The 20,217-nt window shown below is 41.0% G+C and overlaps 2 protein-coding genes across 2 annotated transcripts in view; both read right to left on the bottom strand.

Annotated features, from left to right (window-relative positions):
• The window catches only part of LOC146578510 (hemicentin-2-like), an 871,231-nt gene that overhangs the window by 714,274 nt on the left and 136,740 nt on the right, over positions 1 to 20,217 (bottom strand). The gene's annotated exons all lie outside the window — the stretch shown is intronic.
• On the bottom strand, positions 871 to 19,478 carry LOC146578538 (uncharacterized). The gene is made up of 3 exons (XM_085268663.1): positions 19,023 to 19,478; positions 5,690 to 5,799; positions 871 to 4,991 (listed from the first exon to the last, which is right to left on the bottom strand). The coding sequence occupies exons 2-3, from the start codon at positions 5,705 to 5,707 to the stop codon at positions 2,901 to 2,903; spliced, it is 2,109 nt and encodes a 702-aa protein (XP_085124789.1). The 5' UTR covers positions 5,708 to 5,799; positions 19,023 to 19,478; the 3' UTR covers positions 871 to 2,900.

Raw genomic sequence — 20,217 nt, forward strand, 5'->3', positions numbered from 1 at the left:
TACCATGCCGACCAATCAAAACATGGCATTTGGTTGTTAAGAAACGGAAGTTGTTAAGAAGAGGAAAATTTAGGAGTGACGGCAGTGTTTTGAGATGTGAGAGATTTGCAACGTTTAGCGCAAATCTTGTATAGTTAGTGTGTAGTGTAGTCAATAGTTTTGTTGTGTGTGTCAGAACAATGAGGCGGCTGCTAAATGTTACAGGAGTGATACATCTCCTGTTGTCAGGCCTGCAGGTATCAGGCTTTTGATGTTCTCCTTTATCTCATAGTGGACAGAAATTATTTTTTGGAGAGGCACAAATAATTTGTGTGGCATCAGATTTGATGCAGAACACCTGATTGTTCTGTAAATAGTTTGAAATGTTTGTTTAAAAAAAATCCCATAGCAGCATTTTTAGGTAAACAGCTGCAAAAATCTTTGTTGTTTGCAATACTCAGTAACTTTTTTGAAGAAGTAACTATATAATTAATTGCCCAGCATTGGTCTTTATATATTGTATTTTGCAGAGAGAGTTACAAAGTTTCAAAGTGGTGCTCCATGAGAGTCCTGTAGACGAGCAGCAGCACAATCCTGCATTGCAACTGCAAACCGCTGTTGCAATGCAGGAACATCTGCTTTATTGGAATGTGTGAGATGTTAACCACAATGACTCTTAAAAACACTGTCTCAAAGCTTCATGCCAACAGCATGTTTTTAAGAAAAATCAAACATATGTTCTTTCAAGATCATTTTAGAGTTTTTAATGAGCTGCAGGATCCTTCTTCAGTGTGAGTGGAGAACAGCCAAGTCGCCTCCTGTGATAAACCTCCACATGTACCACTGAAAACAGTTAAATTAGTTTGAATCGGAAATAATGGGTCAAACTACTTGTTCTGAGACCATTTCTTTATTTTTCACACCAAACTGTTTAATAAGATAAACTCTACACAGACTTCATCAAATATAACTAACACTTTAACATTATCAGGATTTCATAATACAAACTTCAAATCAACAAGAAAACAGCTGCAGAACATGTGGAAACCAGTTCAGCTTGAGTTTCAAATATAACTAACACTTTAACTTTCAACATTTCTTTGCTGCCACTGTGAATAAGATTGTGTTCTTTGCCTAATTGAATAAAGGTTACACTGACTCACTGCTCCATCTTCTGGTACAAACTGGCATTACATGGAAGTACAGCCCAAAACCAGTTCAGCTTGAGTTTCTTTTTTTCTGGACATAAAGTCACAGCAGGTGTTTTTTCAAAGCTGGTGGACAGATTTAGTTCATTTTGGAGGTTTTAAGAGCAACTGCTGTGAAAATATTTGTAGTTTTGGGAGAAAATGATTTAAGAGAAGATTTTACAACAGCAAAAGGTTAAATATGAATGAAGGGTTGAAATTTAACAGAGGTAACACATTAAATGAATACATTAAAAAAAAGTTAATTTTGGAAACACTAAGAAAGTTCAAATGAAAGAAATTGAAATATATATCCATATCTGCAATTCTGATACATTATTGGTTTGGTAAAAAAGACATTCCTATAACTTTAATAATACAGTAACAAGTACAACTACTAAACACTACTGTGTCCTAAGGGAACAAAGATTAAAATGTAACAGGGATAATTTTAGAGAATTAAAATCCCTCAAAGGAAAAAAATTAACTTGATATGCATATCTAGACATGCAGCTTCCTAAATGTAACATTCAGGATTATTCACTGCAGGTCCAGAAATCAGAGCTACCTCATCAGATCCAAGTGTGGCATCAGCTGACACTCTTTACAGGAGATTCCATCTGAACTCTGTGGAGCCTGATCTCAAGGTTTTTAAGTCTGACCCTGAAACCAGAAGAGGATCTTTCTCTCTCTTCAGATTCATTGTGATCCAGTGATTTCAGTCTTGCATGATCAGGCTGATGTTTGCACAGAGCAGATAATGAAGTGAAGGTTTTTGCACATTGGTAACAGTGAAACAGTTTATTTACAGCGTGGGATCGTTTGTGTTCGGAGTATGCACTGAGATTCCTGAAGCTCTTGTCACACTGGTCACAGCTGAAGTTCACTTCCATGTGTGTACGTTCATGTTTGTTACGATGACCTGATTGTGAGAAGCTTTTGTCACAGTGTCTGCACTTGTATGGTGTCCCTCCTGCAGTGGTGAAGGATGACCCACACTGGTCACAGATGTGCTTTTTGACCACACTGTGGAAGAGTTCATGTTTTTTAATGTACTTGGTGTGTGGAAGCCTCTCCCACATTCTTTGCAGTAGTTCATTTTGTCTCCAGTGTGGCTACGTTGATGTGGTTTTAGGTCCCGTTCGTGATTGGAGGTTTTTCCACAAAGGTTAAAGAGAAACGCTTGCCCACCACCACAGTGACGACAGGGTTGAGAAATGGATCCATGTTCTTTGCTCCACTCCTAAACAAAGACATTGTAAATCAGGGAATTCCTTCAACGTTTTTATCCTGAACGTCGCCTGAAATAAAAAGCATCTCTGCCAACGTCCAATTACATTTTACTGTTTACACTATAAAACTCAGGTTACTTCTTCATTTTTCCAAACAGTTCATTCAGTATAACTCCATAAGTTTACTGATCAGACTTTTTCCAAACAATCAGGTTAAAATTACAAGATAAAAAATCAATACATCCTCACAGTAACTGCACTTGTAGAGTTACTTTCTGGAGTGGATCTGTTGGTGTTTTTTCAGCTGATTTGGAGCTTTAAAAGTCTTCTCACACAGGTCACATTTATAAGGTCTCTCCTCAGTGTGTTGTTGTAACTGTGCATCTGTTGCAAACAGTTTCCCACACTGATCACAGCAGGAAACATCATTTCCAGTGTGAATCCGTAGGTGAATATTTCGGTACCGTTTGTCACTGAAACTTTTTCCACAAAAGTCGCAGCTCTACGCCTTAATTCCAGAGTGGGTAACTAGATGCCTGTGTAAGTCGCTATTTAGAGCAAAAGCCTTACCACACAACTCACAGTTGTGTGCTTTAAGTCCACTGTGGATGAGTTGGTGTTTTTTTAAGGTTCCAGCCTGGGTAAAAGACTTTCCACACAAGTCACAGCTGTAAGGTTTAACTCCACTGTGGATGAGTTGGTGTTTTTTCAAGTGTCCAGCCTGGGTAAAAGACTTTCCACACAAGTCACAGCTGTAAGGTTTAAATCCACTGTGGATGAGTTGGTGTTTTTTCAAGTGTCCAGCCTGGGTAAAAGACTTTCCACACAAGTCACAGCTGTAAGGTTTAAATCCACTGTGGATGAGTTGGTGTTTTTTCAAGTCTCCAGCCTGGGTAAAAGACTTTCCACACAAGTCACAGCTGTAAGGTTTAACTCCACTGTGGATGAGTTGGTGTTTTTTCAAGTGTCCATCCAGGGTAAAAGACTTTCCACACAAGTCACAGCTGTAAGGTTTAACTCCACTGTGGATGAGTTGGTGTTTTTTCAAGTGTCCAGCCTGGGTAAAAGACTTTCCACACAAGTCACAGCTGTAAGGTTTAACTCCACTGTGGATGAGTTGGTGTTTTTTCAAGTCTCCAGACTGGGTAAAAGACTTTCCACACAAGTCACAGCTGTAAGGTTTAAATCCACTGTGGATGAGTTGGTGTTTTTTTAAGGTTCCAGCCTGGGTAAAAGACTTTCCACACAAGTTACAGCTGTAAGGTTGAACTCCACTGTGGATGAGTTGGTGTTTTTTCAAGTCTCCAGCCACGGTAAAAGACTTTCCACACAAGTTACAGCTGTAAGGTTTAACTCCACTGTGGATGAGTTGGTGTTTTTTTAAGGTTCCAGACTGGGTAAAAGACTTTCCACACAAGTCACAGCTGTAAGGTTTAAATCCACTGTGGATGAGTTGGTGTTTTTTTAAGGTTCCAGCCTGGGTAAAAGACTTTCCACACAAGTTACAGCTGTAAGGTTGAACTCCACTGTGGATGAGTTGGTGTTTTTTCAAGTGTCCAGCCACGGTAAAAGACTTTCCACACAAGTCACAGCTGTAAGGTTTAAATCCACTGTGGATGAGTTGGTGTTTTTTCAAGTCTCCAGCCTGGGTAAAAGACTTTCCACACAAGTCACAGCTGTAAGGTTTAAATCCACTGTGGATGAGTTGGTGTTTTTTCAAGTCTCCAGCCTGGGTAAAAGACTTTCCACACAAGTCACAGCTGTAAGGTTTAACTCCACTGTGGATGAGTTGGTGTTTTTTCAAGTCTCCAGCCAGGGTAAAAGACTTTCCACACAAGTCACAGCTGTAAGGTTTAACTCCACTGTGGATGAGTTGGTGTTTTTTCAAGTCTCCAGCCAGGGTAAAAGACTTTCCACACAAGTCACAGCTGTAAGGTTTAACTCCACTGTGGATGAGTTGGTGTGTTTTTAGGCTTCCAGCCACGGTAAAAGACTTTCCACACAAGTCACAGCTGTAAGGTTTAACTCCACTGTGGATGACTTGGTGTGTTTTTAGGTGTCCAGCCTGGGTAAAAGACTTTCCACACAAGTCACAGCTGTAAGGTTTAACTCCACTGTGGATGAGTTGGTGTTTTTTCAAGCGTCCAGCCTGGGTAAAAGACTTTCCACACAAGTCACAGCTGTAAGGTTTAAATCCACTGTGGATGAGTTGGTGTTTTTTCAAGTGTCCAGCCTGGGTAAAAGACTTTCCACACAAGTCACAGCTGTAAGGTTTAACTCCACTGTGGATGAGTTGGTGTTTTTTTAAGGTTCCAGCCTGGGTAAAAGACTTTCCACACAAGTCACAGCTGTAAGGTTTAACTCCACTGTGGATGAGTTGGTGTGTTTTTAGGCTTCCAGCCAGGGTAAAAGACTTTCCACACAAGTCACAGCTGTAAGGTTTAACTCCACTGTGGATGACTTGGTGTGTTTTTAGGTGTCCAGCCTGGGTAAAAGACTTTCCACCCTCATCACAGCTGTAGGTTTTCTTTCCTTTTCTTCTGTGAGGTTTGTCGGCCTCCTGAGAGCGCTGACTTCTTGCTCCATGTTGGTCCTGCAGTGACAGAGATACAAACAGAGGCAGTGAGTGAAATGCAGTCGTGGAACAAACTGAAACTCCCTCCATTGGTTGAATCAAACATGTCAACAAACACATTGTTGGTGTGTTTCCACCACCTTCTGGTGGCAGTATCACATTACAATGATGTGCTACAATGAGAGTTGTAATGAAAATGACATTATTGAAGAAATATTGATCAGCAGAGAAAATCTTTTACGCATAAGAAATTTCAAGTTCAACTGATGATATTGTTGTTTCAATGTGTGCTTATAAAATATGATCTTTGTATTTTCTTGTAACTTCTGTTACAAGAAATTAGAACTCTGAACAATATTTAAACTCCATTCAGAGTTACATACCATAAAATAATACTTTATGATTAACATAACAGTTTGATTGCTCTAATTACCTGTATTTACCTTGTGACATATTACAGGGCAAATTACATTCTGGGTACAGTTACATCACAAAACATCAACTGTGAACACCTTATGTTACCGTGGCGTTTAAGTCCATGGGAATTATGAGTGTCTACTCCCAAATTCCCATCCGGGCTACATTATTATCGGTTCATGGTATCGCTTAACTTTTACAAGTATGAGTACACACACATTTCACAGTATCGGCCCCGATACCCGATACCAGTATCGGTATCGGTGCATCCCTAATTGTAACTGTGATATTTTTCTCACCTTTTGTGTTGAAGTCATTGATTGTTTCCTCTGTAGTGGCTGAGCTGAGTCCAAATGGATGAAATTGTTCCTCCGTTGCACCACCAGACTCTTCTCCTCCTGTTAATCACCTGGGGGACACACACACAGCAGGATTTGTAAAAAGAGTTTTGATAAACACAATGCTGGACAGCAATGCTGTCATGTACACAAATACAGTGGGGCAAAAAAGTATTTAGTCTTTCCTTTATCCTGGTGCATGCTTGATACGGCACATGTGCATTCAGTGCTGCCATGTCAATCATGTTATAAAACACGGCAACTGGCCAGCGCCATTCTTTCCCAACCTGGAAGCAACACGAGGCAGCTCGTGTATCGATGTTACCAAACAAAGGCGTCCAGCCTGGAGAGCAGCTGTGAGACGAGCTGACGTGCAGTTCTATTCCATCTCCAAATATCTGTTGGTGCTCCAGACATTTTCATTCCGGTAAGTTCTAAATATGTTCATATCAATCTTTATAGCCTATTAGTTTTATTTTCGATGCGCTCTGAGCTCATAGCAAATTAGAACAAACATCCTACTGAGTGATTTTGCAGAACTACCTTCTATTTATAGAGTTGCTAATTATTTGGCATTATTGCAGCAAACCAGCCTATTAAATGGATGAATCACATCGTGACTGGGTTCCAGTGCTACACAAGGGACCTGCTTCAAACATACCACCATGCCAATCAGATTACTTCTTCCATGTGAGGGTGAAGAGGTGGCCCTTCAGGATAAGATGGTGAAGGTTTGCTGCGTTTGGTGAACAGTGTGATAATAAAACGAGGGAAAAATGAAACCTGCTCCTGTTAAATATTCTTAAGTCTTGTGCTGTTAAAATTGCTGTATTTTTTCAAAAGATACAGTAAATAAAGTAATGTTTGTAGTGAATGATATCATGTAAACACTCATGATTTTGTGTAAACATTTTGTCATTTGTAAACTATAAAATCATTTTTCTTCTTTGGCTCTCAGCTAAGGCGGTCGCACTTTTCTCCTCTCCTCCTCACCCTTATCTTCCCTGCTTAGCCTCTATGTCCTTGTCTGTTTCGTGTGCATTACTTTCCCTGGAATAGACTCACACGGTCGTTCTCTAAAACCTAAAAGAGAATTATGGATTTGATTAACTGGTCTCTGAATGCTATTGACACCCTTTTCTCAACGAGAAGTCTGGGCTCGGGAGAGCCCGAGTGCCCTGGAGGGACTTTCCCTGCCGGATACACGATGGACGGGTGGCAGAACTGGAGAGTCATGTGTCTGGCGGGACTGTCGATCGAGGACGCTGAAGATATCTATCTATTCGGAACCATGATAGCAGGGTTCGTGCTGATCGGAGTTGGCTTGGCCCTGGTTTATCGGAGAAATAAGAGAGCGGAACCGGCTGTTCAAACCCCCCCAAGGCTGCCCGCTGGAATTGAAGAGATGAGACGAGGCGCGACCTCTCACAACGAACGTAATATGGTCAACACCTTGGAGATGCTTACAGCTGCTGTGAAGGCTCAAAGCAACAACATTGAGCGTATGGGGGAATACATCAGAGAGAGGCCTGCTCAAAATGAGACCCTTGAGCGACAGCTGGACGACATCACGGAATGGATCACTGCAGCTTTGAGGTCTCAGAATCAAAAGAATGACAACTCCACGGAACAGAAGTTTGATACCAAAAAAAAAAAAAAAAAAAAAAAAAAAAAAAGAAGTTTGATACCATCATGGGGAGGATCGTGGCTCTCCAACGGGAGCTCGAGAGGCCAGTGTCGGAGTGTTAGGGCAGCCAAAAATTCTCCTGGGCTGCTCGCATGGAAATTTACAAAATCAACATTGAGATTGCGGACCCCCATAACGGCGCCAGCTGCAGGCCCAAGGCTGGAGCCGAACAATCACTCCCTGATAACGACTGTGTTACGGCTATTCTTCCCGTCCCATGCAAGGACACCTGGATTGGCTGGAGGACTGTTTACTTAGCCTGATAGGCCGAAGGACACTGTCTCAGCTAAACTATGGACACGCACACACACACACTTACACTGATAAGCACTCACTCATCCCCCCTCCCTTTCCAACGCCTTCGATGCTTGTGCCCTACCGGGGAAGATAGCAGTCAACTGGACCAGCACAGACATGCTGCAGGACCGGATGCGCTGTCTACACCGGCTCTCTCTTACCCTTTACCCGCCCCTGTTGCTTGTCTTGTGTTTCTATGGTGTATTGATAGTCATGTGCTTTTGTGCTGAGGTGTTTTTTCTGTTATCAAACTGTTCTCCCACTAGGAGCTCAGTCTGAGTGGAGTTTTTTTTCTCCTCCTCTTACCTCATATAGTGTATTTTCGTTGTTTTTTCCTATCAGCCTACCTTCTGACATGTCTGCCCAATGTGATGCTTGTGTAAAGTTGGTCAGAAGGTTCCTTTGTGAGTGCGCATGCGCCATTGGCGTGCTGCCTGCTGTAACCCCTAATTTCCCTCAGGATGAATAAAGTATTCTGATTCTGATAAATGCCATGGATTCTACACTGTAACTGATGTGATGTTCTATAAGGTGGTTTCAATAAAATTTAAAAAAGAGGCAAAAATTAGTTTGTTTCTTTATTCAACTTTTGAACAGTGGGACTCAGTCAGTATATATTCAGTAAATGCAAATTATTTACACGGCAGTGCACTACAGGCATAAATCTAGACCCCTAGATAAAACATTATGGGTCATTCCCACAACCCACAGCTTTACTGTGTACCAGCACAGTATCCAATAGCGGTGACAACTCCTCCAAAGTAGCAGGTGGGATTTTTCTTTTTTGAGGACGGCTCCTTTTACCTTTCAATACAGATGTTCTGTTTATGTTTTGAACAAGAGCCTTTTTTTGGGCAGCTGAAGATGCAGGTTCATCTGTAACAGTCCTTATGCCACAGATCAACATTGTTGCTTCTACATTAAACAAAAGAGCAGCGACATGGGTGCAGGTCTCTGCGACTCCGGCCATACAGCTGCAGTGGGCGACTTCAACCTTCCCTGTGATGCTCACAGTGACCCATGGCTGCGATGCTGGTTCATTCAGTCTTTGAGAGTGCAGGACCTGAAACACACACAGACAAAGTTCATTTAAAGACAAGAACTATGAGCCAAGGCCGACACAAATGTGTTTTATCTACTTTATCATAAATGTAACAAAGTGTTTAGAAAGTTAGCACATACATGTAATTTTTCATTTCTTTATGTGTCCATCTATAGAACGCTGCATGTTATAGTGTAAATCTGCCTGTTCTCTGTCAGAAACCTGCCTGCAGAAAATGAACCTAAAGTATGTAATGCAAGGATGTCATCACTTTAGAGATGGAGAAAGCATAAAGTGACAATTATGAATCACTTAATATGATAAGGAGATTCTGCAGGTCATTGATCAATGTATAAAACTAAAATAAAATGTATTTTTAGTGACACAGGATACAAACATGGAAGCAAGATGTGTAATTAGGATTATTTATAATAAATATGAATAGTGCAATTTCTTTAACCATAAAGAATAACAATCCTTCAGGACAATGTCACATCAATGCACTGAACTCACTATGTTATCCATCTAACAGCCTCCACATGTTCTCACTGTAATTTCCCCTCATGAATGAATTTATGCTGCACTAATGTGAATGTTTGCAGGGAAATCAAACGCGTTTCACTCGCAGTACTCGAGCTGACTTACCTTTGTTTGAATGACGACTTGTACGCGCTGATTCCACAGACAAGGTCCGAAAATATGTCAGGCTACGTCAGTAGCGGTTGGTCTTCAGGGTTTCTACTCCACGGCCGTATTTCATACGGGTCCACATTTCCAATGCACGCTATTTTCTGCAAGTACCGCCACTTCGCCTCTGGACGCAATCGGTCTCTATACAGTCCATTCTCTTTTGAGCTGCTTTTAAGCATCTTTCTTGTAGTCGTCGTTCCAACACAGTGTGTTTGTTTTGATTCGTAGACCCCGAAAACGACGCTGCGCTCCCACAATGCTTTGTGGCGTGACGTCAACTCCAAAGCCCTATGAAGTCCTATTCTACAGGCTGATTGCCCTTGTCACTACCCGATCCGTACCGGAAACCCGATCGGTACCCCGCATGCGCAAATCTTACGTCACTTCCTCTCTTTGCCAACATTGCGACATTCAATATGTTTGAATGATATGGTTAGCGCCCAGTTAGCTCCTAGCATTTCTCAGCAGCTCTGCCTCCTTTTCGACTACCAGGACATTTAAACAATGAATAATCCGTATCCGCAACAAATTTTTGCTTTTCTCCTCAACAGAAAGCGTTCCCCGATTGAACAACAGCGCCGTAAAATAAGAAGAATGGTGCCTAATGACAGAGTTAATAATACAGACTTTATAATATGTCACGTGAAGATTCAGCAGCCAGATGAAGTGTTTACTGGCAATTGACAGTGATAGCGGACATTATCATCACTTTTCCAACAATCCTCTCCACACCGACAAGCATAAACACACTCGATTATCACTAAATCAAATTTAACACACGTTTGTAATGACGCTAATTCAGTTTACAATAGGGTTCATTCGCTCAGTCAGCAGGTGGCGGTGTCCTCGTACACTGGGGAGTACACTGCCATTAAACGAACAGAAGAAGAAGAAAACCCCTGCACATGCGCGGTACGGATCGGGTAGACCCGATTTGTACGGTCTGACTTTGCACATGCGCAGTAAGGATCGGGAGTCCCGATCTGTCACTATCTTTTAATTTTTTTATTTTTGTCTACATTATATTAAATGTTTCATTATCGGAAACATGTTAAGAGATACTTGTTATTTTTAACATCTTAACAGATACTCTGACCTGTAACTATCGTAAAATGCTTCAACCGGAAGTAGACACCTTTCGCACATGCGGGGTACCGATCGGGTTTCCGGTACGGATCGGGTAGTGACAAGAGCACCTGGCTGCAGCCACTGTGGAGCTCCACAGTAACCGGATACACGTGACCTCCACACTAACCGGAAACACGTGACCTCCACACTAGCCGTAAACACGCATGGATACCGTGGAAGTCATGCAAGTTGATCGCAAAGGTTGGTTAAGTCTTTATGAAACACTTTTTTTGCGTTACAAAAACATTCCTCCTTATTTTAATGTTTTTTCATCGTGCTCCATGGCAGAGAAACACACAGATATGCTTTTTCCTGGGCCTGGTTTAAGTAAGAGAGCTGGATTAACGGCTTCTGTGGGCGAGAAGAAGCAAAAAACACATTTTGCATTAGAGTATGATTTATTGTTGGCGTCAGAGATGCAAAATAACGAATACTTCAATACTGTACTTAAGTAGAATTTTCTGGTATCTTTACTTTACTGCTGTACTTTTTTGTGCCTACTGTATACTTCTTTATACTTCTACTTCTCACATTTTAGCACGCGTATCTGTACTTTGTAATGCGTACATTTGTAAATCAGCCCCCCGCACGCGTGCTTTGGACGCAAGATTACTTCAATATTTTGTACATAAATTATACTTTAGACCCTGTACTTCTTACTTCGACTTGACTAAAAAGTCGAGTCAGTGCTTTTTAAACAGAGGTATCTAAACTGTTAGCGTCAACACTGTAAATTTCATCACAAACAGATTTATATATTTATCAATACTTCTATTCGTCATTCTTTTCTGTACAGCTTTTTTATTGCCCAGATTTTAGTTAGCCCCTGTTCAATTGACTGTTATATGTCAATAGAAACATGTCTCACAAATTAAAGTGTCTTGTAAAATATTTGTGGGTTTTTTTCAAGAATTTTCTTCCCAAATCTATTACATGCCAACTGTAAATTCTTATTTCTGCTAAAACCTTAACTTAAATGTATATATGGTGTTTATCTGTTTCTCTCTCTGTTTTAGATGCACATATCAATCCGGAATTCGGGCTTAAAGCCAGAATTGCAGGAATGCAACACGTGTTGCAGAGGACTCTTTCACTGCCCTCTGTGCCCCACTTTCAGCCCTACTGTCAGGGCAAAGATTGAGGAGCATCTAAGTGTGCATATAAAAAAATGCTTTGCCTTTCAAAGGTATGTTTGTATTAAATATACTTTATAGTTATAAATATGCACTTTTTTTAAGCACTTCTGCAGTATCTTTGTTGACATAAAAGTTGCTGTTGATATTGTACAGTTCAGTGCATTCATCTGCAACAAAAATAGTGTTTTTATAAAATATATTTTTATTTACTTTTCACCACTTTTCTTGACATAACTTTTGTGATCCATACCATTTTGCTTTCATTATTGAGGTTGGCTTGGATGTTTTTGTTAACATGTACAATCTGATTGTTAGACAAATTGATTGCATTCTATACAACTACATTTAAATTACATCTGTTTGTTTGTTTGTTTGTTTGTTTTTTCTCTTACAGATAAAATGATATGCCGGTGCAGGCTGGCTTGCAGGACAACAGGACACTTTCACCGCCCTGTCTGTAAGATTACAATCATACGGCGTGGGGATATGGCAAGGCATATATTGTCTTGTCAGCATTCTTCAATGCCAAGTCAGCCACCATTATCAGGACTGCTCCCCGCTGAACTCTCCGAGGAGACCCATATTCCTCCGGCAGTACTCTTCGAGGAGCCCCGTCTCCCCCCCCCAAGGTTTTGTCTTCGGTATCTGAACCATTTTCTGAGTCTTTGTTAGAACATTCATATGCTCCACCCTCTGTGTTCAATAAAACTGCAGCTGATGGAAAGTCCATGAAAATGACATGCCCTCACTGTGGCCTTACTCTTCGTAGCTCTGGCAAGCTATTTGCACACTGGAGAGAGGAAGCCAAAGCTGTGCTTGAAGGACAACACGTGCCAATTTTCAGACTGAAAAAGCGCAAGTTCCAGGAAGTCAGTCAGGTCAGTATTCACTTTAAACAGTAGTGTAATTACATGGTTAGTGACATTTGAATAACTGTTGTAGCGACTTCCACAGTCGCTACAGGCCGGGGCTGGAGCCTGCCTATTTGCCTGACGCGCTGTCAACTTTACGCAATAATGCGAGAGATGGAATTGTTTGCTTGTTTATTAAAGTGCTTTAAGAGTTTACAGAGTAATATCATCAGCTCCTGATTCAGACTCTTACAACATCACAGGCTCTAATAAACGAAGCGAAACATGTAGTGCAGCGGTCAACAAAAACTACGGCTACCGAGCCCTCCTCTCTGTCAAAATCAAAACCCATGAATGACAGACTGACAACGCCCATTTATGTCACCGCTAGCACCCACGTGACTCCCATAACAACCAAACAAATAAAAACCCAGTGATCATCAAAATTCAATACATTCAATTATGGCTCCTACAACTGTTAAAAAACTGTTCTGCAACAGAGAAATAACTGTTTTCATCCCCATTTGCCTGACACAGGAGCCAGCAGTTGTTGAAGATCTGTGTCCTGCTGTGCAGTGGGTTGTCCAAAATAAGGCACTTTTCCGTGGACATGTAACAATGCCAAAATATCTGTCCTTAAATCAAGGGGACCAGCAGAGGGTCTTAAGAGACATGTCAGAGGAAGAAGACACTGGAGCAAGGGACTTGTTCCTCGTTGTTTTTCAGTTTGCAGAGGACATGGAGCTCTTTTTGAAAGCATGTGCTGATGAGCAGGGGCTAAGGGTCAGTGCTATGACATGTAATGGACAAATGAAGGCACTGGCTGTGTTTGTTTGTTTGTTTAATATGTTGTTGTTTTTTTGTTTTGTTTTTTACGTAGTACAAAATTCAAATTAAACTTATTTCAAAATGTTGTTCACTTTATTCTGTGTCCATACTTATAATAAAGGATTACAGTGTAACAGCATTAAATGTAACAGCATTTTTTTTGAAGTTGTAATTTCAAAATAAAAAGCTTATTGTTGATATTAACAGTAAGAATTGTAATCAATAATATTTTTATACATTTTAAACATTAACACTGGGCTCTATCCTGGCCAATTGTGGACACTTCACTTATTCTTTTTTTTGACTACTGGGCCCTATTTCAGGAAGCCGGTTTAGAAAACTCAGAGTGAAAAACGATACTCAGGGTTGAGTAACCCCGAACTGTCCAACTCGGAATATTCGGTTTCAGAAAGGCTGATAACAAGTAGTTCAATCAACGCGGAGTTGCTTTAACCCCAAGTGAAGCGCGCGGACGAGGATACATAAAGCCCTGATAAGCGGAGCACAGATTAAGCGAGTCACCATGGAGACGGAGGGAAAGAAGGCGCGGTCAATGTATTTCACAGCGCTTGAGGCCGAAATTCTGATGGCAGCATATGCCGATAACATGCAAATTCCGCGGAAAAAAGTAACACAGCCACAGCTGCAAAAGAAAGGGAGCATGCATGGCAAAACATAGCCGACAGAGTCAATGCGTGAGTGTTAATATAAACATTGATCTAGGGATTTCCACCCATTTAACACGTTATTTTATCATATGTTATTTTATTTGTTATTTTATACATTTTATTTTGTGACGTGATGTGAGCGCAGGTGCAACCCAACAGGCCCCAAACGTGCCTGGCAGCAAGTAAAAATGAAATATAAAAATATAGTCCAAACAGGTAAGGTGTAATTGTATTATGAGCCATAGTGCTTGGTCTGTTTGTCCCACGTAAATCAATTGCAGTTAGAGGCTACATTAATTTTCTTTCTGTAAGCACTTTTTGAAATTATCTGAGCACATTACAAGTACACATTTGCTTACTCTGTATGCTCAAATGTGGCCCGTTATAGCCAACAGAAAAAAAGCGGAGGCCCGAAAAACAGGTGGGGGTCCTCCACCACCACCACTCACAGAGGCTGAGCAGTTGGCCCTCAGCCAAAACAGTGGGCGCCCTGTGGCCGAAGGCATCTCTGCGGGGACATCCTCTGAGTCAATAACCCCGCAAGACACAAGTGCCTACATAAGAGGTAAATTCAAAATAATACATGATGTGCATACATCCTTTCTTCACAGTCACCTTTGCAGTGCTGCTCATTCATTTGATAAACTCTTTACCATAATGAATTATTTTGTAGTGAAGTTATTTTCCTACTGATTTTGCCTTCCCTCAGTCTTGGTTGTCTTTGAGAGCATAATGACAATGAAGTGTAAGGTGATTGGTATGTTTGTTAATTGCCATTTGGTCCCTTGTAAGTTATAAGTGACCTGTATAAACCTCATATTCTATCAGTTGATGGTGGTGGTGTACTGCATCTGGTGCAGCCTCCTGTTGAGCCAGACCAACATGCAGTTGTGAGTAATACTCCACAGATTATATGAGTTTACAGTAGAACAGCAATGTTGTTAATTTCCTTACTACAGGAAAATAATGAAGAAACATTGACAGCTGTTACAGAGGAGGAAGCAACAGAGACACTTTATGAGGTTTACATCTTTTAATACTTTGTGTACAGGAAACACAGGCGACCAATAAAGCCAGTTGAACAAAAAATCTGTTTTTCCGTCTTTCAACATGTTGAGGTGATGGGTCAAAAGAAATGATTGTGACATATGGTGTCTCTGACTGCGCTTCCATCTTGTATGTCCGTGGGAGGGTCAGGATGTTCATGGTTTGGATCACTGCTGATGTTTGGTTCAGAAGGACAGTGTTCTCCTCTAATTGTGGCAATGTTGTGAAGAATCACACATGCAACAATAATGTCACATGCCCTTTCTGGGGTGACCCTGAGTCTTTGCAGGCACTGGAACCGGGCCTTAAGCATTCCGATAGTCATTTCAATTCTGGCTCTTGTCCTGCAATTAGCCAGATTATATCGCTGCTGTGGGCCCGGTTCAGGGTCAGGGTAAGGGGTAAGCAAATAGGGTAAACATGGATACCCCCTATCACCAAGCAAGTAGCCAGTGAACTCTCCTAAGACAGAAGGGTACACTTCAGTTCAAATGTCCCTGAAGCAATTGGTCTTTATATATTTTAAAGTATTCTCAACTCACCATGTCCAAATTTTGTGCTCAGTGTACATTCACGGAATATTTGTGAGTCATGAACAGAGCCTGGCCACTTGGCTTCCACATTTGTGATAATGTTGGCAGCATCACATATGATCTTCACAGTGCAGAGAACACAAATTAGCATCCATCACCATGATGAAATAATTTGTTAGTTTGAAATGCTACAGGGAACTATGTACCTGTACATTAATGCTGTGGAAAGACTTCCTGTTCACATAGTCTCCTTCATTTACTAAAGGAGCAATGATTGGAATGTGAGTGCCATCTGTACAGCCAATCACGCCTGGGAACCGTAAAAATAAATGTAAAATTTAAGTAGTAGTTCAAATATCACCACATCATAAATTAAGTTTTGGTCATCCTGATACCTGCAATTTTGTGGAATCCCTCTTTGATGAATCTTGTGGGTCTGTGACCGGGGAACACCACAGATGAGTGCAGGAGACGTTTCAGTGCAACTCTAACATTCCTGACTGCCCGACAGACGGTAGCCTTGGAAACGTGCTCAGCGTCACCAATATTATACAGAAAGCTCCCGTTTGCAAAAAACCGAAGTGCAATACAAATAATATGTACAGAACTGAGAGAATGTCCGCGATGTGTCACATGCGTAATATATGGCCTGAGGATGTTATTCAAATAACTTATAGATTGTGCTGAGAAACGGTAACGTTCGCACAGAAAATCATCAGGAAATGATAAAATGTCCAAACGCGCTCTAATCACTCTCTCCCGGCGGAGAGCTCTGCGGAGGATTTGGGCTTCATGATCTACTGGCTCTTCAAGGAAGGGACACGCCATGTCTGACACTTCCTACTGTCAGGTTTCCGACAAAGGGGCGGAGACAGTCAGGGTTAGTTGAAGTAAACCTGCTAGGGGGCAGGTTAGCTTCACGGCGTGTGTCGTCATAGTGACTCATTCAGGCTTCAGCTGAACTCGCTTTGTGAAACCGAAAACCCAGAGTTTTCGTTAACTCAGGGTATACTTACTCAGTTTTTCCACTAAACCGGCTTCCTGAAACAGGGCCCTGCACTGCAGTGGACCAAAACAATGACACGGGTTTGATCTTAAGGATCTAATAGTTGTGTGTGTTGTGCATGACATTGCCACACAAATATGTATTTGCAAGATAGAGTAGAATAAATTATGACGCATGAAATATTACATAGGCTGCAGTGAATTTCTGTTGATGCAGCCTATTGAGCTTTAAGTTTCCCAGTCAAACTTAGCTTTGACGCACCTGCTAACAACACTTTTACTCTTTTACATTTCATAACAAGACACCATAGCCAAAATATTAACAAAATATATATTATTAAAAAATTCAAAGCTGCAGCACATACAGCAACAAACATCGTTAGTAAATGTGTCCTGGAGTTTATGCAGGTGCAGAAAGTGCTGCTGCTGTAAGTAAGCCTAACAGCTTACAGATCACTTATTTTTCTGGAAAGATGGTAGGAAAGGCATCACTGCTCATTTCTACAGTCTCCCAGATCTTGGAATACAATCCCTTTGTACCATGAAACCACTTCGCAGTACTATGAGTCCACTAAAACCTATAAAGAGAGTGATCCTGGAAGAAATGGGGCACACACTAGTGACCTCAACAATTGCAAGACAGCCTTTTCCCCGATGCTCAGATGGGGAATAAAAGGAAGTTTCATGAAAACATTAGGACTTTATCACCGTTTTATCTGAAAAGTTAATGGTAATATATAACCTAATTGGCTATAAAGAGTAAAAAATTTAGATACAATTTTGATTTTGATGAAAAGGACTGGTGCTATTTTAAAGAGTCACGTCGGTAAAAGTAGATAAATGTTTTAAGAAACATTTTATAGCATTTTGTGAACATACACAAAAAGTGGCCATTTTTGGCAACAAACAAGCTGAGAGAGTTTTATATTTTTGGCTCTCCTTGAACAAAAATAATAGTGCATAATAATCAATGTTGATGTTAATCAATTAGATGTCCCAGACTCTACTATTAATAATACAGCAGTCCCTCGTTTATCGCTGGTGTTACGTTCTAAAAATAACCCGCGGTAGGTGAAATCCATGAAGTAGCCAACTTTATTTTTTACAATTATTACAGATGTTAAGACTGTAAAACCCCTCACTACATGCTTTATACACTTTTCTCAGACAGGCATGAACATTTTCACACTTTTCTCTTTTGTTTAAACACTCTTAGAGTTCAAACCTTCGTAGAAACATAAGTCCAGTATTATGGAATGAAACCTAAAGGTGCATTTGAGGGTGCAAAACGTTTCGTCGGCATTGTTGTGTTTGTTTGGGAGAAAACTTCCAAACATACAGTACAGCACTTCAGAGTTACACTGCTAGCATCAAAGATTTATGTAAATTCGACAAGCTAAACGCATTCTGTACTGTACAGCAGGAGTCCCCAACCTTTTTGCGCCACAGACCACTTTAATGTCAGACAATATTTTCAGGGAACGACCTTTAAGGTGTCGCGGATAAATACAACAAAAGAATAAAAAAAAGAAACTGTGGTATTTTGTAAATGTAATAATAAACGTGACTTGAGCTGTGCGCCAATAACAATGACAGTGACATCCTCCTCTCTGCTTCTTAACGCTATCTGGTCGCTATGGTAACGCGTAAATAGTTCTTTCAAAATAAGACACACAACTACAACCATACATTTCACACCGGAGGATCAACTCTCGCGGAACGGTACCAAAAGACTCACGGACCGGGACCGGTCCGTGGGCCTATTAGGGACCGCTCCTGTACAGGAGACACTGGACTAGATTGATTGACAATGGTCTACAGCAATCAGAACGCACAACGCGATGTACTGTAAAAAAATAAATAAATCAGCGAAACAGCAAGTGTCACTTTTGGCCACGAACAATTTAGGGGATGGTGAATTTTTTTGAACAAACCCAGAGTGTTAAAACCCCCCACTTAAAACCATTTTTATTTCTCAGCAGCATCAATAGTGACAAAAACGCAATTTAGTTTTCGATGTCAAAGTCGATTTAACCGAAGTTACGTGTTTCCGGTTATTGTGGAGGTCACGTGTTTCCGGTTACTGTGGAGCTCCACAGTGGCTGCAGCCAGACCCTTCTCGGTAGTGACAGCCCTCCCCCACGCTTGTACCCGTGGCTTCCTGTCCTGGGGGTTGGCTCTTCTCCTGCCCTGCACCCTTTGTTCATATTCAAAGACTATTTTTCTGTATGTATTCTTACCCCATAGCAACCGCCAGATTATAATGTTGCAGACAATCACAAACTCTACAGTCTGTCTAACTCCAGTGTATACCAAGCAATCTATTATTCTTAACAGCAACAACATAAACTGAACCCACATTAAAGTTGGCTCGGTGATTACCTTTAGATGAGCCCACAAACCGAGAGAAACTCCGTGATGAAGCTGGAAGTCTTAAGAAACAGATCAGAGAGCAGAGACCCACGTGGTTCACGCTGATCTCGGCTACGATCCAGGACACAAGGGTGTGCAGATCGATGCAGAAATTAATCCCAACGTTGGCAGTGGTATATGTTCCTGTAAGTTTACTACTTTACTCCCGTTTCATGAAAAAGCAGCTCTCTGCTCGACTCCTCTCCTGCACACACACTTTGCTCCGCCTCCTTTTCCGGCTCTGCTGTGATTTGTTGCTGTGCGGTCACGTGACTAAGCAGACCAACGTAACCATGTGGGGTGTTATTTCAAAAGTAGCGCCTATCTCCTTTTCCTAAACTCTTTTTCTTGCCCTCGTTGGAAACGTCATCGTGGGAAGGAGATTTGCTAAGGACTCAGGGAAAGAGAGGACCGGTGCTGAGAATTGGAACAGCCTTAGGCTGTATCCCAATTCAGGTTCTGCAGCCCTAAAGTACGCAGCCTTAACGGTCCACAAGGGCCGCGTACTCAAAGACCGCTAAGGCCGGAAGTGCGAGGCTTGTGAAATACCGGTCGATCTCCGTCGCGCTGCCCAGGTTGCCTAGCAACCATGATACTAACCGCTGGAAACGTTTCATACAGCTTTGTTTGAGAGAAATGAAGGAGAACATATTTTGTTCATTTGTTCGTTTGTTTCTACACGAGCTTTGTGTGATTTAATAAGTATCTGAGGCTGAGACCACATGACTGTAAAACATGATTGTTGGGCTTCATTTCTGTACTGAACAGTCATTTTAAGATCAGCTAGTAAATAACAATTATGTTGTTCATGAGACTAAAGTCAGTGTAAATATAATATGGCCAATATTATAGTTATTATATTAATCATTATTAGTTATTACAGCAGTGAACTTGAACAATTCACGTAAACAATTCACTTTTATTGTCACATCACATGTGCAGGTACACTGGTACAGTATGGAAGAAATATAGTATCATCAGAATTCAAGTATTTTTAGACATTGAATTTATGACACTGATTTTTTATCCTCCAAATTTCCCTGCAAAAATATTCACCTGCAAAAATTCACCTGCAAAAATTCACCTGAAAAAAATTCACCTGCAAAAAATTCATCTGCAAAAATTCACCTGAAAAAAATTCACCTGCAAAAATTCGCCTGCAAAA

This window comes from Mchenga conophoros, linkage group LG3 (assembly GCF_057382185.1).
Source record: "Mchenga conophoros isolate Kocher_MC1m ecotype Shallow Benthic linkage group LG3, M_conophoros_male_GT1.1, whole genome shotgun sequence".
Classification (NCBI taxonomy): domain Eukaryota; kingdom Metazoa; phylum Chordata; class Actinopteri; order Cichliformes; family Cichlidae; genus Mchenga; species Mchenga conophoros.